Raw genomic sequence first — 25,527 nt, forward strand, 5'->3', positions numbered from 1 at the left:
GTTGTCAATTGTGGCCTGTGGAATGTTGGTCCACTCCTCTTCAATGGCTGTGCGAAGTTGCTGGATATTGGCAGGAACTGGTACACGCTGTCGTATATGCCGGTCCAGAGCATCCCAAACATGCTCAATGGGTGACATGTCCGGTGAGTATGCCGGCCATGCAAGAACTGGGACATTTTCAGCTTCCAAGAATTGTGTACAGATCCTTGCAACATGGGGCCGTGCATTATCCTGCTGCAACATGAGGTGATGTTCTTGGATGGCACAACAATGGGCCTCAGGATCTCGTCACGGTATGCCATCAATAAAATGCACCTGTGTTCTTCGTCCACAACAGACGCCTGCCCATACCATAACCCCACCGCCACCATGGGCCACTCAATCCACAACATTGACATCAGAAAACCGCTCACCCACACGACGCCACACGCTGTCTGCCATCTGCCCTGGACAGTGTGAACCGGGATTCATCCGTGAACAGAACACCTCTCCAACGTGCCAAACGCCAGCAAATGTGAGCATTTGCCCACTCAAGTCGGTTACACGATGAACTGGAGTCAGGTCAAGACCCCGATGAGGATGACAAGCATGCAGATGAGCTTCCCTGAGACGGTTTCTGACAGTTTGTGCAGAAATTCTTTGGTTATGCAAACCAATTGTTTCAGCAGCTGTCCGAGTGGCTGGTCTCAGACGATCTTGGAGGTGAACATGCTGGATGTGGAGGTCCTGGGCTGGGGTTGTTACACGTGGTCTGCGGTTGTGAGGCTGGTTGGATGTACTGCCAAATTCTCTGAAACGCCTTTGGAGATGGCTTATGGTAGAGAAATCAACATTCAATACACGAGCAACAGCTCTGGTTGACATTCCTGCTGTCAGCATGCCAATTGCACGCTCCCTCAAATCTTGCGACATCTGTGGCATTGTGCTGTGTGATAAAACTGCACCTTTCAGAGTGGCCTTTTATTGTGGGCAGTCTAAGGCACACCTGTGCACTAATCATGGTGTCTAATCAGCATCTTGATATGGCACACCTGTGAGGTGGGATGGATTATCTCAGCAAAAGGAGAAGTGCTCACTATCACAGATTTAGACTGGTTTGTGAACAATATTTGAGGGAAATGGTGATATTGTGTATGTGGAAAACGTTTTAGATCTTTGAGTTCATCTCATACAAAATGGGAGCAAAACCAAAAGTGTTGCATTTATATTTTTGTTGAGTATATTAAAGTGAGTGAGTAATCACTCTGCACTACTGTTGCAGCAGCTACATTTACAGTTTATATAATTATGTTGTTTACACTATCTGTGCTTTGAGCGCTTGCTGGTTTTTAGTATTTTAATCTCTTCTAATCACTTATCAAGAACTTATTGGCACCTTAATTTATGTTTTTTTTTTTTCCTCTGTAGAGGAACAGGTGATTTCACTTTTGAAGGACAAAGGAATTCTAATAAACCCTAATGATATCGATAGTAGTCACCTTTTACCGCGGAGAGGTCAAAATCAACCTAAAGTCATATTATTGAGGCTTACAAACAGGAAACAGAAGATTGCAATTCTAAAACAAGCAAAGAATTTAAAAGGAACGAATGTATATATAAATGAATACTTGACCAAGAAAAATTCAGATTTAGCAAGACAGGCACGATTTTTAAGAAAACAAAACAAGATACAGGCTACATGGACATTTAACTGTAAAGTTTATATTAAATTAAATGGAACACCTGAAGAAGCTAAAACCTTATGGATTAAAGATGAACATGATCTTAGTAAATTTAACTGATGTAAGTTGTGAAGTAATACATAAAGAAATGTACTGGTTGATTGTGATGATGGAGGAAAATCTGTATATAATATAATGAACACGGTTAATAATCAGTTTATTTCTGCCAAGGAGCTCTGTTTGGAAACATTTAATTATAGTCATCCTGCCTCTCGCCATTTTGAACTTGAATCAGATCCAGATTCTTTTTTTAGTGACAATATCGAGCGACAATGTAATTATTTTACAGAAGAACAATTTAATGATTATAAAATTAAAGATGGAGATTTTTCAATAATACATTTTAATAGTAGAAGTCTTTCTCGAAATTTTTCAAGGATAAATGATTGTTTAGATACATCTAGAAAAAGTTTTTCAGTGATCGCTATATCAGAAACATGGTTAACTGATGTCAATCAAGATCTTGTACAGTTGGAAGGTTATCAATTGTTTCAGGTAAATCGACAGAAGAGAAGAGGCGGGGGTGTGGCATTATATGTAAGGTCTGATTACAACTGTAAATTAGTTCACAATATGTCATTCACAGTTGATAATATCATGGAATGTGTTACGGTTAAAATTACATCCATAAATTCAAAAAATACGGTTGTTAGTTGTTTATACAGAGCTCCCGGAGCAAATATTGATACTTTTGAAGAAGTAATTATGGGAATGTACAACAAAATAAATAAGAATTCACATTTATTTATCTGTGGTGATTTTAATATCGATTTTCTAAATCCTCACAATCATCCACAAACCACTTCATTTATAAATTCTTTATATTGTTTGGGAGTATTTCCGACCATCATTCATCCAAGTAGAATAACTGTGAATTCAACAACCCTTATTGACAATATTTTAACTAATGTCATATCTGGTAATCTCAGTGCGGGATTGCTGGTAAATGATATTAGTGATCACCTGCCAGTATTTACTGTTTTTGCATCACATGATCGAGTGTTTCAAAAGGATTGTAATAGATTGAGTAGAAATGTCACACCAATAACTGTTGATAATTTAAGGGTGGATTTATTATGCCAGAATTGGAATGATTATGTTGATGATGTTGATGAATCTTATGATGGTTTTATTTCTATCATTTCTAAGTTATACGATAAACACTGTCCTCTTGTTAACAAGATATATACTAACCGATACAGCAATAAACCATGGATAACCAAGGGTCTTCAGAGGGCATGTAAAAAGAAGAACTTACTGTATAAACAATTTATAAAATCGAGATCAAAGGAAGCTGAAAGTAAATATAAAATATATAAAAATAAATTAATTCATATTATGAGATTTAGTAAGAAAAGATATTATAGTGACTTGTTAAAAATAAGAATAATATAAAAAATACATGGAATATTTTAAATGAAGTAATAAAAAAGAACAAAAATGGTAGAGATTATCCTTTTTTTCTTTCCAATAATACTGTGATAGAAGATAATGAGACCATTGCTGACCATTTTAATGAATATTTTGTCAATGTAGGTAAAAATCTTGTCAGTAATATTGATTCATTGAGCGTTAAATCTTTTGAAAATAAGATAACATTTAATAAATCTGTGTCAATGTTTGTTGGTGGAACAAATGAAAAAGAAATAATTGATCTGGTGCAGAATTCTAAAAGTAAGAAATCAAAGGACTTCAATAATTTGGATATGGCTTTGTTGAAAAAAATCATTGATTGTATAGTAAAACCTTTCACTTATATTTGTAATATATCATTAAGTTTTGGTAAATTCCCTTCACAGATGAAGATAGCCAAAGTAATACCTTTGTTTAAAACTGGTGACAAACACACTTTTTCAAATTACAGACCTATCTCACTTTTACCCCAATTTTCTAAAATACTAGAAAAAAATTTTGTAAAAAGACTGGATAATTACTTACTAAAGCATGAGATACTCTGTGAAGAACAATATGGATTTAGAAAATCTAGGACTACTTCACATGCATTGATGGATTTCGTGGAAAATATAGCGACTGCAGTCGATAACAAGCAATATACAGTAGGTATTTTTTTTGATTTACAGAAAGCGTTTGACGCTGTCAATCATGAAATATTGCTAACTAAATTACAGAAATATGGAATCAGAGGATTAGCATATGACTGGATAAATAGTTATTTACATGGTCGGTATCAGTATGTTCAATACAATAACATTGATTCCGAACTTCGGGAAATTACATGTGGGGTGCCCCAGGGTTCGGTGTTAGGTCCTTTATTTATTTTATATATAAATGATATATGTTATGTGTCACGGGTACTGAGGTGTGTTCTTTTTGCAGATGACACAACTGTATTTTGCAGTGGTGATAATCTTGAACAGCTTCTGGACACGGTGGTAAACAAACTGGATAAATTTAAGGCTTGGTTTGATGCTAATAAATTGTCACTTCATCTTGGGAAAACCAAATGTATGATTTTTGGAAATAAACTTGTGCCTAAATGTAAAAGTGTAACCATTAACAATATGGAAATACAGATAGTAACTGAGAACAAATTTCTAGGTGTTATAATTGACAATAAACTCAGCTGGAAACCTCATATAAATTATATAAAATTTAAAATGTCAAAATCTATCGCTATCATGTACAGGGTCAAGGACATATTGTCCCAGGATGGGCTACTCAGATTATATCATTCTTTAATTGTACCATATATGACATATTGTATCGAACTCTGGGGTAACACTTACAAATCAAATACCAATCATGTATTTCTTTTACAAAAACATGCCATCAGAATCATCTGTAATAAACCTTATCTTGAGCCAACGCATTCTCTGTTTATGACTTTAAATTTACTGAAATTTAGAGATTTAGTGGATTATATCACCATACAAACTTTGTACAAAGCTAATAACCAGGCCTTGCCACTTTATGTCCAGAGCCTGTTCAAGATCAGGAAATCTGAATACAGTTTACGAGGATGTATGGTTTTTAAGAAGCCTCCCGTACGTACTAATGTCAAGGGTTTTTGTGTTTCAGTTAAAGGGGTGAAGATTTGGAACAAATGTCCTGTGGAAATTAGATTATGTAGTTCTTTAGTCTGTTTTAAGAAACATTATAAGAAATTAATAATTTCTGGATATATACATCTTAGGAAAAAAAAGCCCATACTGTTGTCTGGACATGCAGCAGCTCTGCACTCATCTGCAGGGGAAATGCAGCTGATTTTTAGGGTCATATTTGTTACTGGTGTCAGACATGTGTCACAACGCCTGACAATTACTACTATTTCCAGACTGTTTCCAGACTGTCGGGTTATCTCTTTGAATTTGTTGCTCCAGTCGGCTTGATACCTTGCTCAAAATGACAAAAAAAAAAAAACTGTTGAGCGCTTGAGTGAGGAAGACATCCAGCACTAATTCTTTTATAGTAAAAGATTATAGAATTGAAACAAGAGGATTGTCAACTGTCATCTGTATATGGTAAATGTAAACTGGAGATCAGCTACCCGTGGTTAAGTGTTTTAAGTTCAGGTAATAAAGTTGTTCCCATTAGTCATTGTTTGGATTTTATTTCAGCAGCCAGGTCAGTTGTTAGTGTTGTTTTTTGTTTGTTTGTTTTAAAACCAAAACTAGATTTGATATAAATAAAATTTAACTCATCAGGTGATTGATGTACATTTTTCCTCTGAATTTGTACTTGTCTAATTTATTATTAATCTGATGTCCATCTGTTTCTTTCCTTCATTCTAGTGCTGCCTCCTGTACTTGTGCCAAGACACTCAGAAATCCTGACAGAACTCCCCCCTCTGGATGACTACACTCACTCCATACCTGAGAACACAAACTTTCCTGCAGGAATAGAACCTCCAAACAACTATATACCAGGCAAGTTCATCTTTGTTCTTGATGAAGGGAGAAAATGTGGGTGATGATTAAACGCGCAATCTGCAGCTCTTTTCTATCCACTCCTCTCAGTGCTGAGTCTGATAAGAGACATGATCAGTTTTTTTCCTCTCTCTACAGTTAGTCATATTTAACACTGTTAGCAGTCCAGCCTCTGGGTCTGTAAAATCCTTTTTCCACAAACTGAAAAGGAAATGCATGTGTAAATAAACTGCAACAGAGCTCTAAAATAATTCCAAATGCTTTTCTGAGTGGTGTTGATGTTAAGATTATTGACATGCCACATACACTGCCTGTGACATTATCTTTCTGCCCTGCGTCCACAGTAAATGCTAGTCAGAGTTGATATTTAGCAGTATATGACAGGTGTAACTGTTTAGCATGAATCACAGCTTCAAGGTCAAATCACAGGACTTTATTTTCAGGTTTGCTCATACAGGCATAAAACAAAAGACTTGCAAAAATTAAAAAGATCACATAAATTCACTTGAAGTCATTAAAAAAATGTCTCAAGGCTCCACAGTTTCCATTGCAGTTTGCATTTAGTCCAGTGGTGGGCACAGTTCAGCTAATCCGATAACAGATAATTATCAAAGCTAATGTTTTTGCTAGCAGATTAGCTTTTCAGATGTTTTAAAAACATCATTGTTCCATAACTTTTTGCTGGTAAAGTAAGCAAAGTTTAACAGTCAAAAACGTTTGTAAACCCTAAAATCAAACATTTAAGTCTTGTCTGTTGTGTAGTGATGGGATGATGATACCTCAAGGAGTGTATTGACACACTACACAAACTGTGTCGGCACTGTATTGACACTGTGTTGGTCGCTCAGTAGTGACCCCTGCAGTAGTTCTAAAATCATTGCAGGTAAATAAAATGAAAAGATGGGAAAGCTAAGTGAAATCGTTAATCGCCAGTCCCCTATTTAAAATATGATCTCATCATTGCATAATTTCATGTGCTCAATTTGTGTGTCGAGTTAAGCTGTTCATGAGAAGAGTTTAAAATTTAATTAAAACCTTGTTTGTGTAAATGCTAAACTAATTGGTTTGTAAAATATAGCAAATTTGTCTGTAATAAAATTCAGAGTTAAAATTTGTAACTTGGAATCTATGGAAATTTGTTAACTTAAGTGTTAAAACATGCAAAATAAAAGACTACAAATACATTCATTTATGCATTTTTATTGAGGAACAAAGGTTTCTGAGAACAAAGGTTCCAGTTCCCCTGCCTTAGAAAAAAATCTTCATCTGTACCCTCTTTCACAGGGTACAGATGAAGATGGTGAGCATAAACATTTCACTGCGAGTTGATAAAGGTGTGGATATGTTTTCTGGTTATTCTTCCAGTATTGTAAAGGAGTACAAACATATCTAATTGGAAAAATAACAGTAAACAAAGATTTACCTTATCAAAATTATTCCAGACTGGGGAAACGTCTTTGAACGATCCATGAAGTCAGTGGAACAAGGTGAGGGCAAGCAAAAATCCAACAGCAAAACTCCATCCAACAAATCCGCAACATGTCGATACAGTTTGTTTCCTTATAAACACAATTTGGCGCGGCGCAGTCAAACGACACAGTTCCTGTTTCGGTCACATGATTTTTTTTTTCCTTAAAGTGATACACGCACCAATACGGGGTTTCACTCTTGTGTGCTCGGCACAGTGCTGACGCACCAGTGTTGTTCATCCCATCACTACTGTTGTGTATTTGTGGCAGACTGGCTGCCTGTCGCTTGCTGATGACATAATCATTAAGCGCAGGAAGTGATTGGCTGCTCGACGCATGGAGCATTGTGAGTAGTGTAGTTCAGGTTCACTTTGAACGTTACACTGTTATCGTCCGCTTGACACAAATAAAAGAGTCATTTTAACATTATTTTATTTCTTTGTGGCTGATGGGATAATTTAATCGGCACGACTCAGTTGGGGGGGGGTGCTCTCACGACGCAGCTGTGTGTACAGAGGGACTTTTTGTCACCGTTTAGACACTGTTTTGGATATTAAAAAAAAGATGTTTTAGTTCTTCAAATGAATCCCACTGAAACTAACAGGTAAGAATTTATATTTACTACATGTATTTTACTCTGCCAATCACTGCATTAATGGATGTATTTCAGTTGGTTAAGTTGCAGGGTTCAAAACGTGTGAAAAAAGCAGCAGCTTTTTAGTTTGTGTATATAATACTGAGATAAAACGTGACTTCTAATACTGTGTGTTACAGGTTTTGAAAGATGGTGACAGTGTTTGGGGTTTTATTTTTTATTCATTAATTTTTTGTGCGTTCTTACGTGTTTGTGATCCTTGAATTTACCCAACAGTGAAAAGTGAAACTGGTTTATCAGAAGTCGACATAATTAATACTAAAAGTTATTGGTTATATGAATTTTTTTTATCAGTTTAGGGTCATAAAAGGTAACTTTTCAGAAATGAGGACTTCTCTAAAATCAGCCAATTGACAAAGCTGAGCACTCAAAGGGTTGATGGTAAAAGTGTGACCCCCCCCCCCCCCAAAAAAAAGACACTGTAAGCATTTAATGTTGTATACACAGGATTTTGAATGACGTGCATTGTTTAGGTAGGTGAATTCACTTGGTTTACTTTTATTTTTCTTCAGAGAATGAGTGAACTGGAATATTTTAATTCTTTTTCAATAGAAACTCCACCACCAGGCTACATCAGCGAGGATGGGGAGGCCAGCGATCAACAGATGAATCAAAGCATGGACACAGGTACTGCGGCTCGTGTTAGTTTTTAAGTCTGAGAGAATGACTGTGATGACATAAAATGACTTCAAAAATGCATTCTTGTCTCTGACAGCCAGACAGCTGTCACATTTCTGTGATTCAGCTTTCAGAATGTTAGTTATGAGTGCTATTTGTGACCTGACTCTTAAAACTTTAGAATTCAAAAAAAGGTGACAGTCTAGAAATCACCACAGACTGATTTCTTGAGTTTGTAGTAACACAAACCCAATAAATGGTTATTTTTCCTTACAAGTACATATCTGGTGTGTAGTTTGCTTGTGATTAGCTGTTTCTCAGCCTCTGTTTGTGCACGTGAGCCACTTTACTCTGTGTTGGCTATGTACTGTTTCATCTTCGTGAGCCATCAACAAGCAAGTTTCGGAGAGGAAAGATACTGTGGACAAATTTTGCATGTTTGTTTGTTTTTTTTATTGAAATGATGAGTTTTTAAAGCAGCCACATGTATCAAAACTATAATTTACATCTGCTTTCATTTTAAATATATTTGTGTGAGAAGTAGTGATGACTTATTTATTTTTTACCTTCATATGTCAGGTTCTCCAGCAGAACTCTCTCCTAGTACTCTGTCGCCTGTTAATCACAGCATGGGTAAGCAATAGCAATTTCTAGACTGATTCATAATTCTGTGTCCATACATTTAGTTATGCAGTGTATGTTTCTGAGCCACAATGTGTGAAAAGACTGGGGTGGAAAAAAATTGATCTGAACCAACAAAAAATGTTTTTTTGTGGATAAATAAACTTGAAAAAGTGCCAGAATGCATCTGAGATTTAAAATTTTTCTGGGGGAGAACCCCCATGGCCCACTTGCATCACTGTAATTCTTTGCTTGTTTTTGTGCCTAAAGTACCAGAGGTGGGAATAAAGCCTCGGTCCCACCGAATAATAAGACCTGAATAATGAGCCACACATGGGTGTGTAGTGATTATTCAAAGAATGACCCACCTTCTCATTTATCACGTATCCACTACTAAGGGGCCTCTCTGCACCCCACATGTGCCACATAGCAGCCTCTAGTGAGCCACGACCGACCGGTCATTAGTCTCGAATAGCTTGTATCAGCCACGCAGTGCCATGTAGCGCGACATTGGTGCACAAACGCAGGTTTGGTCCTACCCTCCACCCCTCCCACACTTGTTTCCTCATGGAGCAGGAGGAAAAAACCCAGATGAAATGGTCTCCTGTCATTGCAGAAGCGATTAGAGGTGTTTTCAGCATCCAATGTTTGGCAGAAAAATGATTATAGTCTACTACAAAATAATTATTTTATATACAGTGTCCAGCACACAGAGCAGGTGGAATTGTGTGCGCAAGAGCTGCTCCAAAAATAGCCTCTCAGGTCCTGCGTAGCTGCCAGGCGCTGGGATAATGGTTTTTTATCAGCCGCGTAAGCACGACGCACATGCCTCTAAAATCCTCATTAGTCGTCATAGTGAATCATGCACAAAGTGCCCCACACTGTTGTTGCTAAATTTTGAACATCTTGAAATTAGCGCCACACTCAGAGAGGAGCCTTGTTAACTGAAGATAATGCCTCTCAGAGCCACTATTCTCCCAAGATAGTTGAATAAATCCTCTTGTAGCAAAAAAAAAAACACATGCTGCATGGCTCATTATTCATCCTTCATTATTTGGTGGAACCGGGGCTTAAGTCACTGTCAAGTCATCAATCTGCAAGTCCCAAGTCAAGTCTGAGGTCATCCTGCAAACAATTGGTGGTCATTATGATTTGAGACTTGACTTGGGACTTGCTGATTCATGACTTGAGTGACTTGATGGTGACTTACTCCCACCTCTGTGAAGTACAATCAGAGAGGCGATGTCTATCAAAAAACAAACAGCGAAACCCTTAAATAAACGTCAGTCAACAAGGGACAAAATAAGCCTTTTGTCTTTTAAACTACATTGGACCATTCATATCTTATTTATTTATTCTTTTAGTCCATGGGCAAAGCAGGTTTTAGCGACACTTGCAATCCAGCCTCAGTATACCATGACCTACACAAACAATTTTGATGGCCTTCCCAAAATTGTTGGTACTCTTCTGTTAAAGAAAGGAAAAACCCACAGTGGTCACTGAAAGAATGTGAAACTGGCAAAAGTAATGATTAACAAAAAATGTACTGAAAATTAACTAATGAAAATCAGACATTGCTTTTGAATTGTGATTCGACAGAATCATTTTACAAAAACAAACTAATGAAAGTGGCCTGGACAAACATGATGGTACTTACTTACAGAAGTAAGTAAGTAAAGTAAGTAAGCTTTATTTATAAAGCGCCTTTCACAGACCAGGGTTACAAAGCGCTGCACATGGTATACAAAAATAATCTAAAAATAACATACGAAAACAATAAAATACAATATTAGGCTAAAAAGCTAACTTAAAGAAATGCGTCTTTAGTTGCCTTCTAAAAGTATCTATACAATCCAGAGAACGAAGGGCACAGGGAAGCTCATTCCAGAGGCTAGGCGCCACTGCTTTAAAAGATCTGTCCCCGCGAGTTTTAAAACGGGTCCGAGGAACCATCAACAGGTTCTGATTGGACGACCTGAGGCTCCTGGAGGAAGCATAAGGCTGGATCAGGTCCCTGATGTACTCCGGTGCCTGTCCATGCAGAGCTCTAAAAGTCAATACCAGGATTTTGTAATGAATCCTGTAGGAGACAGGCAGCCAATGCAAAGTATTAACAATAGGAGTAATATGGTCCCTCCTGCGGGTGCGGGTAAGCAGGCGCGCAGCAGAATTTTGCACAATCTGCAGGCGGGCCAACTCCTTCTTATTCAGACAGGTGAAAAGACTGTTACAATAATCCAAACGCGATGAGACGAACGCATGCACAATCATCTCAAGCTCTTTTAAAGTCACCATCTTACGGAGCGTAGAGATGTTCCGAATTTGGAAAAAACAGTTCTTAACCAGGTAATTTGTGTGCTGCTCCAGAGACATCCCTCCATCCAAAATGACACCCAGGTTACGCAGGCTGTTTTTGACCAGGCAGCTTAGGCTACCGAGATGCTGCTTAATTCCAGGTACAGCACGATCTGGTGCTACAATCAGAGTCTCAGTCTTATTGGAATTTAACTGCAGACTCTTCTCAGTGAGCCATTCCATAATTTTGGCCAAACAATTTGTGAGAGAGCAGAGTTTCTGTGGCTCAGTTGTCTTAAAAGAGCAGTACAGCTGCAGATCATCAGCATACAAATGATAGGACACATCACTGAACTGCTGGATCAGCTTGCTGAGAGGAAGGCGATACAACGAGAACAAAACAGGTCCCAAGACCGATCCCTGCGGCACACCCCACAGAAGATCTGCAGATTCCGACACTGCATTGCCCACCATCACACTAAAAGTTCTACCAGTCAGGTAAGAGGTAAACCACTCTAAAACACAACCTGACATTCCAACCAAATCCCGCAATCTGTTTATCAGAATGCCATGGTCAACGGTATCAAACGCCGAAGACAGATCAAGCAGAATCAGCACAGAACATTTGCCAGTGTCAGCTGCCATCATCATGTCACTAGACACCTTCAACAGGGCTGTTTCAGTAGAATGAAACTCACGGTACCCAGATTGAAAAGTGTCATGGATGTCATTAGCCTGCAAAAACGATCTCAATTGAGCACAGACTACGTTTTCCAAGACTTTGGCCAAGAAAGGGGTTTTAGATATTGGCCTAAAGTTCTTAAGTTCTGTAGAATCCAATCCAGCTTTCTTTAACTGTGGTTCCACAATGGCATGTTTAAAATAACAGGGAAACACACCACTCGACAAAGATATATTAAACATTTTAGCAATGTAGGGCCCGATGGCGTCAAATACATTCACAAACAGTTTAAACGGAAGAACATCCAAAATATAGAAGTCTCATTGAGAGTTACAGAAATCACTGTGATTACCTCAAAAGGTTGTGCATGTCATTTTTGTCCAGGCCAGTTTCAGTAGTGTTTTTTTATTATTATTTATTAATGATTCTGTTGAATCACAATCCACAAGGAATGTATGATTTTCATTAGTTAATTTTCAGTTCCTCATCAAGTAACTTTTGTCTGTTGCATCACCAGTCACAGTTTCATGGTAGTTGAACACAGAAGGGCTTTGTCACAGTAAAATGGATCAAGTCTAGACTTCACTTTCCCACGTGCCTCCTGGCAAACTGCAGCTGACGTTGTGCATCTTCTTTTTAAAGAAACTCTTAAATTTTCTTTTTGCATTGTGCATGCTGGTTTATCTTTTCTGCAGATCTGCAGCCGGTGACCTACTCTGAGCCCGCCTTCTGGTGTTCTATAGCATATTACGAGCTGAACCAGCGTGTCGGCGAGACGTTTCACGCCTCCCAACCTTCGCTGACTGTGGATGGATTCACAGATCCTTCAAACTCTGAGCGTTTCTGCCTGGGCCTGCTATCTAATGTCAACAGAAATGCCACTGTGGAGATGACCCGGAGGCACATAGGTACAGAGCGGCTTCATTCCCACTGCACTAATGGTTTCTCTTCATGTGGAGCTGATTGTTGTTCTTCACAGTTGTATTTGTCAGTGTAAATTCATTGAAACGTGAGGGGAAATGTATCTGTCAACAACGGTTAGTGATATTTTCATTTATATAGCACCAAATCACAGCAGAATTGCTTCAAGGCGCTTCACAAGTAAGATTTAACCTTACCGACCCCCCAGTGCAACAGTGGTAAGGAAAAACTCCCTCTGAGGAAGAAACCTCAAGCAGACCAGACTCAAAGGGGTGACCCTCTGCTTGGGCCATGCTACAGACACAAATTACAAAATGAATATACAAGAAATGTTGCTGGTGCACAGGACAGTAGGGTTTCTGGAACAGACACCACACCCATCTCTGGATGGAGCTGCACCTCAAACAGAGAGAAAGAAAAAAAGCAGAATCAAGCATCAGAAAGACAAATACAGTATAATTTATCAGCAATAAGAAACAAGAAATATTAAGGTGATCGCCGGCCACTAGCCCTAAGCTTCACTAAAAACCCAGAATTTAGGTAAAGTTGAGGCTGCGGCACGCTCTGTTTCCTGATAAAATGAATTAAGAGTAAAAAGTGTAGAACTATACTATACCAGTTTGCTAGCCATATGAAAGGGAAAATAAGTGCATCTTAAGTCTGGACTTGAAAGTCTCCACAGAATCTGACTGTTTTATTGATGCAGAGAGATCATTCCACAGAACAGGGGCATGATAAGAGAAATCTCTATGACCTGCAAACTTCTTATTCACCCTAGTGACACAAAGTAGTCCTGCACCCTGAGAACGCAAAGCCCGGGCTGGTACATAGGGTTTAATTAGGTCAGTTAGGTAGGGAGGTGCCAGTCCATGAACAATTTTATAGACTAGTAGTAAAACCAGTGAAGAAGCCAGTGAAGAGATGGGTGTAATGTCAAACTTTCTGCTTTGTGTCAAAAGTCTGGCTGCAGGATTTTGAAACAATTGGAGAGCCCTAATGCTGGACTGCGGTAAATCAGAAAACAGAACATTGCAGTAGTCCAATCTAGAAGAGATAAATGCATGGATCAGGGTCTCAGCATCAGCCACAGACAGGATGGGGCGAATCTTCGCTATATTGGAAGAAAGCAGTTCTCATAATATTTCTAATGTGGAGGCCAAAGGACAATGTCGGATCAAAAATTACCCCAAAGTTCCTCACTTATCAAGCAGCAAACTGTTTCACATTAATCTTATCTTGATCAATTCATGAACTAATCTCTCTCTAGGTTTTGCAAATGTTTAGAGAAACCTGGACAATGCTGCATTTGTGTCTGATTTTTTTATTTTTTTGATGGTGTGGATTTACAGGAAGAGGAGTTAGACTGTACTACATTGGAGGGGAGGTATTTGCAGAGTGCCTGAGTGATAGCGCCATCTTTGTCCAGAGTCCAAATTGCAACCAGCGATACGGTTGGCATCCGGCAACAGTGTGCAAAATTCCTCCAGGTATGCTGCTGAAAACACACACTCATCTTCAACCGCTTAAGCCTGGTTTACATGACAGGATTTTAAAATTATCTGTAGGCTTCCAAAACTTGAGAGACCACACACATGAAGATAAAAAAAATCATAGATCTGACAGTGTTGGTCGTACAGTGTGTGGTGTTCAGCTACACGGTAACAACAACAACACCACCACCACGAACAGATTTCACACACCAACATTCCCAGCTCAGACAGGAAATCTCGCAAAATCTCTCAAGATTAAACGTGACTTCAGAGTAAACAAATGGAGATACTTTGTGGACTATTTAAAACAGAAGGGAAAAAAACAATACAAAAAGAAGAGGCGTTCTTTAAAGGAGTGGAGACAGCGCGACCACCAGACTTTCCGGTAAGCCATAACAGCTGTTTTGATTTTAGATTAGGCTCTGTGCGTCCGTCACCTCGTTTTCTGATTGGCTACACGTTACATTCAGCAGGCTGCGTGCTCGTTTGTGGTCAGAGGACACCACACGCTGCGATATTAGGCCAAGACAATCCAACATGTTGAATATCACCGATTTTGGCGTCCTTCTGAGCAGATCAGAGTGCTCTTAACACACCACACACGGCAGAAATATATGATAAGATTATGTTTAGCGTCATCACGATTGTCGAGGCATCTTTAAGATTGTCGGAAGGGGAAGATCGGGTCCGATATCGGCCTAATTATCCTGCCGTGTGAACCAGGCCTTAGTCCAATTAAGGGTCACGGGGGGGCTGGAGCCTATCCCAGCATTCATAGAGCGCGAGGCAGAGTACACCCAGGACAGGACGCCAGTCTGTCACAAGGCCACAAACAGACAAACGAACACTTTCACACCCACTCGCACACCTATGGACAATTTTAAAGATTCCATTACACCTAACCTGCATGTCTTTGGATGTGGGAGGAAACAGAGCACCCAGAGGAAACCCACACAAACAAAGGGAGAACATGTAAACTCCACATAGAAAGGCTGCAGGTGGGAATTGAGCCCATGACCTTCTTGCTGTGAGGCAACAGTTCTAACCACCAAGCCACCGTGCTGCCCCTGCTGAAAACAGTTAGTGAAAATTAAGCTTGGACTGAAATGTTGCACGGTCACCATGCGAGTTATGCAGCTGTTTCCATGGTAATCAAATTAGCTGACAACCTGCTGATGCAGGGGGGTTTATCATCAGAGTTGAAGAAAGCTGCACACACTTAAACCAAACTCACAATGGTTTTTACCTGAGGCCATCATATGGCCATCGGGTATTGTGAAGACCTGGCGCCTGTCCGTCTCTGTCTGTGCTCAGCATACATTTTGACTACATGGTGCGTTTCTGTCTGCATGATCCAGTACACAGGTGCCTCAGTGTTGGGGAAGGATAAGCAGACACCCACACTTCAACTGGCTGTATACCCAACACAACTGGTTTAACAGTCACTCAGTTTCAAGTTCCAAATTCAAGTTTATTGGGTTCAAGGAAAGAACTTTGCAACACAAAATAAAACAAAACTGATTTCTCAGCCAGTCAACCAATGCAACCGAAAGGGTGTAAGTAGTTGCAAAGCTTATATACAGTAGTGTTCAGAATAATAGTAGTGCTATGTGACTAAAAAGATTAATCCAGGTTTTGAGTATATTTCTTATTGTTACATGGGAAACAATGTACCAGTAGATTCAGTAGATTCTCACAAATCCAACAAGACCAAGCATTCATGATATGCACACTCTTAAGGCTATGAAATTGGGCTATTAGTAAAAAAAAAAAAAGTAGAAAAGGGGGTGTTCACAATAATAGTAGTGTGGCATTCACTCAGTAAGTTCATCAATTTTGTGGAACACACAGGTGTGAATCAGGTGTCCCCTATTTAAGGATGAAGCCAGCACCTGTTGAACATGCTTTTCTCTTTGAAAGCCTGAGGAAAATGGGACGTTCAAGACATTGTTCAGAAGAATAGAGTAGTTTGATTAAAAAGTTGATTGGAGAGGGGAAAATTTATACGCAGGTGCAAAAAATTATAGGCTGTTCATCTACAATGATCTCCAATGCTTTAAAATGGACAAAAGAACCAGAGACACGTGGAAGAAAACGGAAAACCACCATCAAAATGGATAGAAGAATAACCAGAATGGCAAAGGCTCACCCATTGTTCAGCTCCAGGATGATCAAAGACAGTCTGGAGTTACCTGTAAGTGCTGTGACAGTTAGAAGAACCTGTGTGAAGCTAATTTATTTGCAAGAATCCCCCGCAAAGTCCCTCTGTTAAATAAAAGACATGTGCAGAAGAGGTTACAATTTGCCAAAGAACACATCAACTGGCCTAAAGAGAAATGGAGGAATATTTTGTGGACTGATGAGAGTAAAATTCTTCTTTTTGGGTCCAAGGGCCGCAGACAGTTTGTGAGACGACCCCCAAACTCTGAATTCAAGCCACAGTTCATGGTGAAGACAGTGAAGCATGCATACCAGGTATCATGGATCAGTTTGGATATGTCAAAATACTTGAAGAGGTCATGTTGCCTTATGCTGAAGAGGACATGCTCCTGAAATGGGTGTTTCAACAAGACAATGACCCCAAGCACACTAGTAAACGAGCAAAATCTTGGTTCCAAACCAGCAAAATTAATGCCTCGCAGATGTGAAGAAATCATGAAAAACTGTGGTTATACAACTAAATACTAGTTTAGCAATTCACAGGATTGCTAAAAAAGTAGTTTGAACATAATAGTTTTGAGTTTGTAGCATCAACAGCAGATGCTACTATTATTGTGAACACCCGCTTTTCTACTTTTTTTTACTAATAGCCCAATTTCATAGCCTTAAGAGTGTGCATATCATGAATGCTTGGTCTTGTTGGATTTGTGAGAATCTACTGAATCTACTGGTACCTTGTTTCCCATGTAACAATAAGAAATATACTCAAAACCTGGATTAATCTTTTTAGTCACATAGCACTATTATTCTGAACACTACTGTAAGTCCAGTTCTGTTACTGCCACAGTCTTCAAATTTAAAAGGAACATTCTTGGGACACAGACCTTGGACAAGTTTGAAGATGGCTAACCATGACATATTTTAAGACATGTTTTCAGAGGTTGAAAACGCACATTCTGTGCGAATCTGCTCCGTTTTGTTTTTTGAGTGGCAGGTGTGACAGCCAATCAGAGTAGAGCTGTACAGTGACGTCAATGGCTGGTCTCTCCAAAACTGCTTTTTGTGTGTTTATATGCATGTTTCTCATATATTATGTAAAAAGTAGCGAGAAATAAACACTTCTAAAACTGAACATGCCGTTTTTGGAACCTAATACCTCTGAACTTATTTTGCGGGCGTTAGCATAGTGATGTCATGGGCTGGTAGTTGGCTGCAAAACTTTCGTTTCGTTTGTGTGTAAATATATCTTCTTTGTCATATATTATGTAAAAGTTGGGGAGAAATAAACACTTCTAGAACCAAAAACACTGTTTTTGGAACCTAATAACACCTCTGAACGTATTTCTTGGACATTAGCATGGTGACGTCACAGGCTGGTAGCCAACTTCCTATGGAGTTAAATTTGTGTCATTAATACTAGCAGATGCACAGAGGGCGATCTACAGATATTCCTTGATTTGCATAACTTCCGCTTTTGTCAAAAGCTCGTGTACACACACGCAAAGCCTCCTGCAGACGCTGTTAAAATGTAAATATTGTTTTTGATTGATTTAATAGAGGGGCTTCAGTGAACATGTATGAATTGTATGTAAGACAACAGGATCTTAATAATTAATTAAACAACTGCAAATGATACAGAACACAAGGCTCATATGGCCGAGGGTATTTTAGCATTGTTATATTTTATTTTGTGTTGCATATGTTATCAAAAAAGTTGTAATTTAATGCACCATTTAAAACAGCCCATGCTCATATGTTGTATGTGTACCCTGTTCCTTTTGTTATGGGCGCCTTCACACATATCACGATTGAGGCAGAACGGTGCACAGAGGAGTCAAATAGCACTCAAACGCCTCATACAGCAGTCATCACATTCACTGCACATGCACTCTATATTCGCGTGCCGCTCATGCCAGAATCCCTTTTGAATGGCGGGCAAGTTGAGGTCGCGCCATCTGATCATGTTTGGAGCATTTGAATGGCATGTCGTATGCAGGTCAGACATATCGTGCGATGGCCGAGCAGCTGCACAAAATGATTGGCCATGTTGAACTGTGACTGAATGACACGATTGAGGCAGCCTTCATGCCAGCAGGGCTGTAAAAACTCCGCGGATCCGCGGGATTCCACGGATTTCATCATGGGGAGGTGGGGTGGGGTGTTAGTGTTGTACTCTTTAATCGTGAACATCACTGAGTTTTTAAAATGCCTATCGCAAAGCGTTCTCTTTTTTACGACATCGTGTAAGTTTTATAAGTGCGCGGACACTGATCTGTGTGTTACAGATACAAATCAGTTGGAAAAAATGCCACTCAAAGCGTAGCTGTTATGACAGTTGTCATAAAGCAGGACTGGTTGGTTGCTGCGGCGACGCTGTGTGGCTACTTTGCGACGCTTAAGCTAAACTTAGCATGTGGATATTACAAACTTTTAGAGCTTTCAAGTTTTTAAAAGAAGATTTGTGCAGCATGTCTGTGCCACGGACCGACGTCGCACAGAGAGAAGATGGCGAGAAAGACTTTGAAAAAGTCTTATAAGGACAAGAATCCGTGGAATTGTCGTTGGCTTCATCAACACACCTGAAAGATAAAAGAAATGGGAAAAGTGAACTGTGCCCTCTCAGGAAACACGGTAAGAATTTTTTATCTCTGGAAAATAAACATTCTGCTGTTCAAACAGGATTTTAGACAAGATTATGTGACTTTTTTCACTAATCTAGACTTTCTTTCATTGTAAAAAAAGACATTGTGGCTTTGAATGGATTTAGGCTGCATGAATTTACACAAGAATATAAGTGACTTTTTACTATAAGGTATGTTATTGATAGTTTACCATCAATCAGTCAATTTTTATTTATATAGCGCCAAATCACAACAAACAAGGCGCTTTATATTGTAAGGCAAGGCCATACAATAATTACGTAAAAACCCCAGTGGTCAAAACGACCCCCTGTGAGCAAGCACTTGGCGACAGTGGGAAGGAAAAACTCCCTTTTAACAGGAAGAAGCCTCCAGCAGAACCAGGCTCAGGGAGGGGCAGTCTTCTGTTGGGGCTGAGGGAGAGAACCAGGAAAAAGACATGCTGTGGAGGGGAGCAGAGATCAATCACTAATGATTAAATGCAGAGTGGTGCATACAGAGCAAAAAGAGAAACACTCAGTGCATCATGGGAACCCCCCAGCAGTCTAAGTCTATAGCAGCATAACTAAGGGATGGTTCAGGGTCACCTGATCCAGCCCTAACTATAAGCTTTAGCAAAAAGGAAAGTTTTAAGCCTAATCTTAAAAGTAGAGAGGGTGTCTGTCTCCCTGATCCGAATTGGGAGCTGGTTCCACAGGAGAGGAGCCTGAAAGCTGAAGGCTCTGCCTCCCATTCTACTCTTACAAACCCTAGGAACTACAAGTAAGCCTGCAGTCTGAGAGCGAAGCGCTCTATTGGGGTGATATGGTACTATGAGGTCCCTAAGATAAGACGGGACCTGATTATTCAAAACCTTATAAGTAAGAAGAAGAATTTTAAATTCTATTCTAGAATTAACAGGAAGCCAATGAAGAGAGGCCAATATGGGTGAGATATGCTCTCTCCTTCTAGTCCCCGTCAGTACTCTAGCTGCAGCATTTTGAATTAATGATTACCATGATTTTCCAAATATTCTACAAGCTTTAGCTGTGGTTTTTGAAATGCTGTAACAGTATTTTCAGTCTTCATAAATTTCATGTAGTTTAATTGTTCTGAGTTAATGCATAATTTGGTTTGTAATTAAAAGGAAAATCATTCCAGGTCCTACTTCCACGTCATATTCTGTTATTTCAACATGATCATTGACAGGTCAAATAAAAGGTTGCCAGGAGATGCTGCAAAAGTATCATTAGATAAAAAATTTTTATCTGGGGCCCCACAGGGCCCTAGACCCCGGCTCCTGGGGAGCTGCACCCCCCCCCAGACCCCCTGCAAATTTTCCTCGGATTTCACAATTTTCACTTCACAGCCCTGCGCCAGTCGTCGAATGCCGTGCGAGTGACCATGCAACCCAACTCTCGGCTGGAGTCCAGGTGCCACCCACGAAATATCAACACCACTTGCGGGGCACTTAGAAAAGGTGGGGGCCATTTGCTCTGCCAGCACGAGAGTAGAGCGCAGGTGACCACTTTCGAGCTGGATGTGCGAATGGCCCCACATGTTCTAAATGCCTTACAAGTGCACTGTTACCAACCAACACGCGTCATGCAAGCCCCCCATGATGCAGTGTCCCTCGGCGCGCCGGCTAGACATGTGGGGCCAGCTGATGTGGACATAAGGGTGCATGGCTTCATTCATGTGAGTTGTTCCCCTCACAGCAGCGGTGCGATGTGGTGTCACCCTTTCCAGGTGGTCGTACTGTGTTCTTGACCGTGCACGAAACCATCGCCACAGTATCATTCATATCTGTCCTTCTGTGTGTCCCTTCCGACAGCAGGTGGCATGTTTCGTGGTTCCCCATTTCAGTTTTTTTTTTTTCTTCTCCTTCATGGTTTTTCGGCCAGTTCCTGCTTCTTTCACCCAACTTCACATTATGTGTGAAGGGGCCATAAAGGAAGTTAATACTCTGTGTTCAGTGAATCCTCAATAAATAGGCACTCCGTCTAAATCTAAGAGGTTTGGAGGCCCAACAGCAGGTCAAATATTGACCCAATATTTATATACAGTAGTTTTAAAGTGTGAGCTACATTACCTGGTCTTCTGTCTTTTTTTTTTTTTTTTTTTTTTTTTTAAATCTTCCAGGTTGTAATCTAAAAATCTTCAACAACCAGGAGTTTGCAGCGCTGCTTGCCCAATCAGTCAACCAGGGCTTTGAAGCAGTCTACCAACTGACCAGGATGTGCACTATCCGTATGAGCTTTGTCAAAGGCTGGGGAGCAGAGTACCGGTGAGTCCTGACATCTTAAATTGTTGCCCCAAGGTGCATCACAAAGGTAATGTCTAACCTTACCCACCTGCTGAGTGGGCACAGTGGAAAGAGCGGGAAGAAACTTCAAGCAGACCAAACTCTGGGGGGAGAGACCATCTGCTTTAGCCATACTACCTATAACAAAGTAAAAAGGTTTGTTAAACATGCAAGACAGACAAGATGGAGCTCAAGCAGCCAGTTACTCAAAGTCCAGTGGTCCTGTTAAACAACCAAACAGTAGAGATCATGGACTTGTGAGATAGAACATAAACTGAGCCCCATTCCCACCAGAGGACCACCCCACAGTCTCAAATTCTCCAGAGAAGGCACAGCTGTTCTATCAACACCACAGTTGAGAGTTGATATAAAATGATTGAGAATTTTAGGTGTATAAACCGCAGCTATTCTTATAATCATCAATTTTAAAATGATAAAAGTAACTCATTAATTTTCTGTACCCGCTTACTCCAGTCAAGAGTGGCCGGTGGCTGGAGTCTATCCCAGCAGTCGTGGGAAGGCAGGATACACCCTGGACAGGACACCAGTCTGTCACAGGGTGAGAAAAGTAAATGACAAACTAATATTATATGAATCATCATTTTTAATAAATTGTTGTGAATCTCTCTTCTCTCCATCCATAATGATTCTTGCTTAACTGACTGGCAGTTTTTGGCTCTCATGTTTGACAGTAACAGATTATATGCAACATTTTTGCCTTTTCATGTTTGATATTTCTTGGTTATCCTTTGTGTTATTGGTAGTTTGACCAAAACAGTTAGTCATCCCTGAGTCTGGTCTGTTTGAAGCTTCTTCCTGTAACAAGGAGGTGTGTGTGTGGGGGGGGGGGGCTCATGAAGCTCCTTGGGGGTGACATGTTGTGATTTGGCACCATACAAAAGATAAGATGAAGAAAAAGTGCAAGTGGATCACAACATAAATCATTTTCACACAGACATGACACACTGAACAGCCGAGGACCTAATTGTCAAATTGCGCTGGCTCAGTCTTCCCCAGTTGAGGATAAAAAGGCTGTAATCTCTACACCTTTCACAGCATCTTGTGTGTATGTCCTTGGTCTTCACTGGAACTTGGCCTAGATTACTAAACTTAAAATATTTCTGGGCCACTTCTTTCACTTACAGCTTCCACATTTCACCAAACACCCAGAATTGTTGAGCAGTGTTGCTGAAGTAACTTTGAAAAGTTACTTCATTAGTTACTTTATACAGTTAGAGTTTACAGTTACTTTATACAGTTACTTCATTAGCAGCTGCGGACAACTTGTTGGCAGCTGCTGAATGTAATTAATAAAGTAACTAATAATCTAACTTGGTTATTTTTAAGATTTAGTACTCAGAAAAGTAACTATTATTTTTCTGATTAGTTACTTTGCTGATTGCTCAATCTTAAGAGTAACCAAGTTAGATTATTAGTTACCTTATTAGTTACATTACTTATTAGTTGCAAGTTTTCGGCAGCTTCTAATAATATAAAGCTGCTAATGAAGTAACTGTATAAAGCAACTAAAAATGTTACTTGACAAGACTGTTGTTGAGACAAAACCTTCAGCTCTGGAAAAGTGTCTCATGAGCCAAAGTAACATTTCCATGGATTAAAGTTCTGTTGCTACGACGGATATCCATCAATTAGGCTGCCAAAAGGCAGGTTTTGTGTTGATGCCATCCTGAAGCAAAATCAAGGCTGGACGCAAAATGTAAAATTTACTACTGCTGGGGTGGGAGGAGGGTTTGAGTGTCTCTCAGCATCCAAGCAAAGAGCAGTTTTACAAACACATTGTTAAATTTTTCTTTCAAAGTCTGCTGAGAGTCTCAGTGTCCTCGCTGTGGTTAAACTAAAAACACAGCTGCAGACCTGCAATGCATTAACAACAAACACTAATGCTTTTTTCTTCCCAAAATACACTGAGGGCGACATAATGTAAAATGCACTCATAAAACCTTCTTACCTCTCAATCAGATTGTGTTTTCCACATGATTAGTCAAATTCTTGACTGTTCCTGAGACTGCAAACCAGGGGCGAATCTGGACAAAAAGAGTGGGGGGTGGGGGGATGTGCCCTCCACAACACCCCTTCATTAAAGGTCTGCTTGTGAAGACATTTTTCATACTGCTACTACTAATTATTATTTAAACAACTAAAATGTTCAAATTAGTATTACTCTGGACTAAATTTAATTGATGTGCCATATAAAACTAAGTGTAGTTAATTTAACTTTTTTGTATAACTAAAGTGGGATATGATCACAGGGATGTTTTTTTAATGTAATGTCTAAACTCAGGCATTACTGGGTCTGTTTGGGGTTCTAGCTTTAAAATCAGGTCAGTTAGGATGAGGGAAGCCAAAAAAATGATTATTATGGCTCTTGTGGTTAGTAATCTTATCAAACAGGTAGGTTGTGGTTTCAGTTTTGGTTAAAGGTGAAGAAAAGGTGAAAATATGCAAAAGGAAGTACAACACACATTAAGCAGAACAACAAAATTGAGGGGGATCGGGGTGAGAAAATAGTCATCACAGAAACATCCAGAATGGATCCCTGGATATTAAAAACCCTAACATTTTCAGGGGGCCTCCAGACCCCCTGCCAACAAAGGTCCACTTTCACCAAAAAGAAGCGCCCCCATTTCACATCCTGGTTACAGGCCTGAGATTTTAATTGGTGTTTATTTTCAGTAAAAGCTCTAGAAAAGCTGTCCTCTTAAAATATATTTAAATAATGTGTGTGTTAAAGTCTTTCTATAATATGGTGCTGCATTAGAAAAGAGCAGTAATGGTTAGTGAGTGAAATATAATCTATTCAACAGGAGAACAATTTGCTGTTTTCTTTACTGTCTCCAGCTGGTTTTACCTTAAACTCTAGGACCCGATTCTAAAAGGGTTCCTATAAAAAAGTAGATGAACAGTTTGATTTGGCTGTGAAAACAATCTCTACATTTCTGGAACTGTGGAATTAATTTTGGGTCTTTAGTTGTATTTATTTTTATTGTTTGTGTTCCAGGCGGCAGACTGTGACGAGCACTCCCTGCTGGATCGAGCTCCATTTGAATGGTCCCCTGCAGTGGCTGGACAAGGTTTTGACCCAGATGGGTTCTCCGTCTGCACGTTGCTCCAGTATGTCCTAAATGACTGAGAAAGCACCAAAAAAAAGACAAGTGCAGCCCATCACAAAGAAAGTTAAATTCTAAAGTTAAGCCCTTTTGATGGCAGTGGGGGAGAAAAGGAAAAAAAAAAAAAAAAAAAAAAAATCCCTCCAGAGTAAAAAAAAACAAACATTTTATAATATTTGTGGCCCAGGTCAACATCCCTCTTCATGTGCACTCGCGTGTGTGCACACAGAATCTGGCACTTTGTTCACCCATCTTCTCATGCACCTTGTTCTATTGCTTTTTCCCAAATCCTTTTTATATTAGATCTATTTGTGGTACAAATAAAATGTATATTGGTGTTTAGCCAGGGAGTAAGAAATACCAAAAAAAAATTATTGTGAATAGTTTTCTCATTGAAAATTAATTCACAACTTTAAATGCTAAAATTGTTTTAGCCTGCTCCAATCACTGTTCTGAGCCTACTTTTACTTTTCTCTGGGAGACTTTGCCCCATGTTGGTGGGGAAGTTGGTGAAGAAACGTTTACTGAGGGTAAAGGCCAAAGCATAGTGATCGAAAAGTAATAAACAGATTTCAGCCGTTGCCAGATGTTTGGTTACACCATCTGCGTCACTGGTTTTAGCTGACTTTTAGAGCCTGGAACATAAGCCTGCCAGATATTGGCTGGTCTTTGCAGGATGAACTGGGCAGGGACCAGAGAATATCAGCTTTTTTTTTGCTTAAAAAGTGTTCTCTTTTTGACACGTCACTGGGAGCGCCGGTGGCTCTCCAGGGTGAACCGTTAAGTCTCTTCAGGAGAAATTGAAGGTATCAATGAATTAATTGTTTTTTTGTTTTTAGCCTATATCCCATTTTTGTTTTTACTTTTTTGTATTCTCATGTATTTTTATATATAAAGACGCTTAAACTGTTCTCTCGTTGACTTTTTAATTAAATGTATTTCAAAGACCACAGCTGT

The 25,527-nt window shown here is 39.6% G+C and overlaps 1 protein-coding gene across 1 annotated transcript in view; it reads left to right on the plus strand.

The window, feature by feature from the left end:
• Positions 1–24,855, plus strand: part of LOC117511279 (mothers against decapentaplegic homolog 2) — a 58,659-nt gene extending 33,804 nt beyond the window's left edge. Inside the window, exons 5-11 of the mRNA XM_034171290.1 lie at positions 5,474–5,608; positions 8,285–8,359; positions 8,930–8,983; positions 12,644–12,856; positions 14,219–14,356; positions 21,280–21,424; positions 24,462–24,855. Coding sequence (XP_034027181.1) covers positions 5,474–5,608; positions 8,285–8,359; positions 8,930–8,983; positions 12,644–12,856; positions 14,219–14,356; positions 21,280–21,424; positions 24,462–24,585 — 884 coding nt within the window. The 3' untranslated portion in view covers positions 24,586–24,855. The remainder of the gene's footprint in view (positions 1–5,473; positions 5,609–8,284; positions 8,360–8,929; positions 8,984–12,643; positions 12,857–14,218; positions 14,357–21,279; positions 21,425–24,461) is intronic.
• Positions 24,856–25,527: the final 672 nt, after the last annotated feature.

This window comes from Thalassophryne amazonica, chromosome 5 (genome assembly GCF_902500255.1).
Source record: "Thalassophryne amazonica chromosome 5, fThaAma1.1, whole genome shotgun sequence".
In the NCBI taxonomy this organism is placed as follows: domain Eukaryota; kingdom Metazoa; phylum Chordata; class Actinopteri; order Batrachoidiformes; family Batrachoididae; genus Thalassophryne; species Thalassophryne amazonica.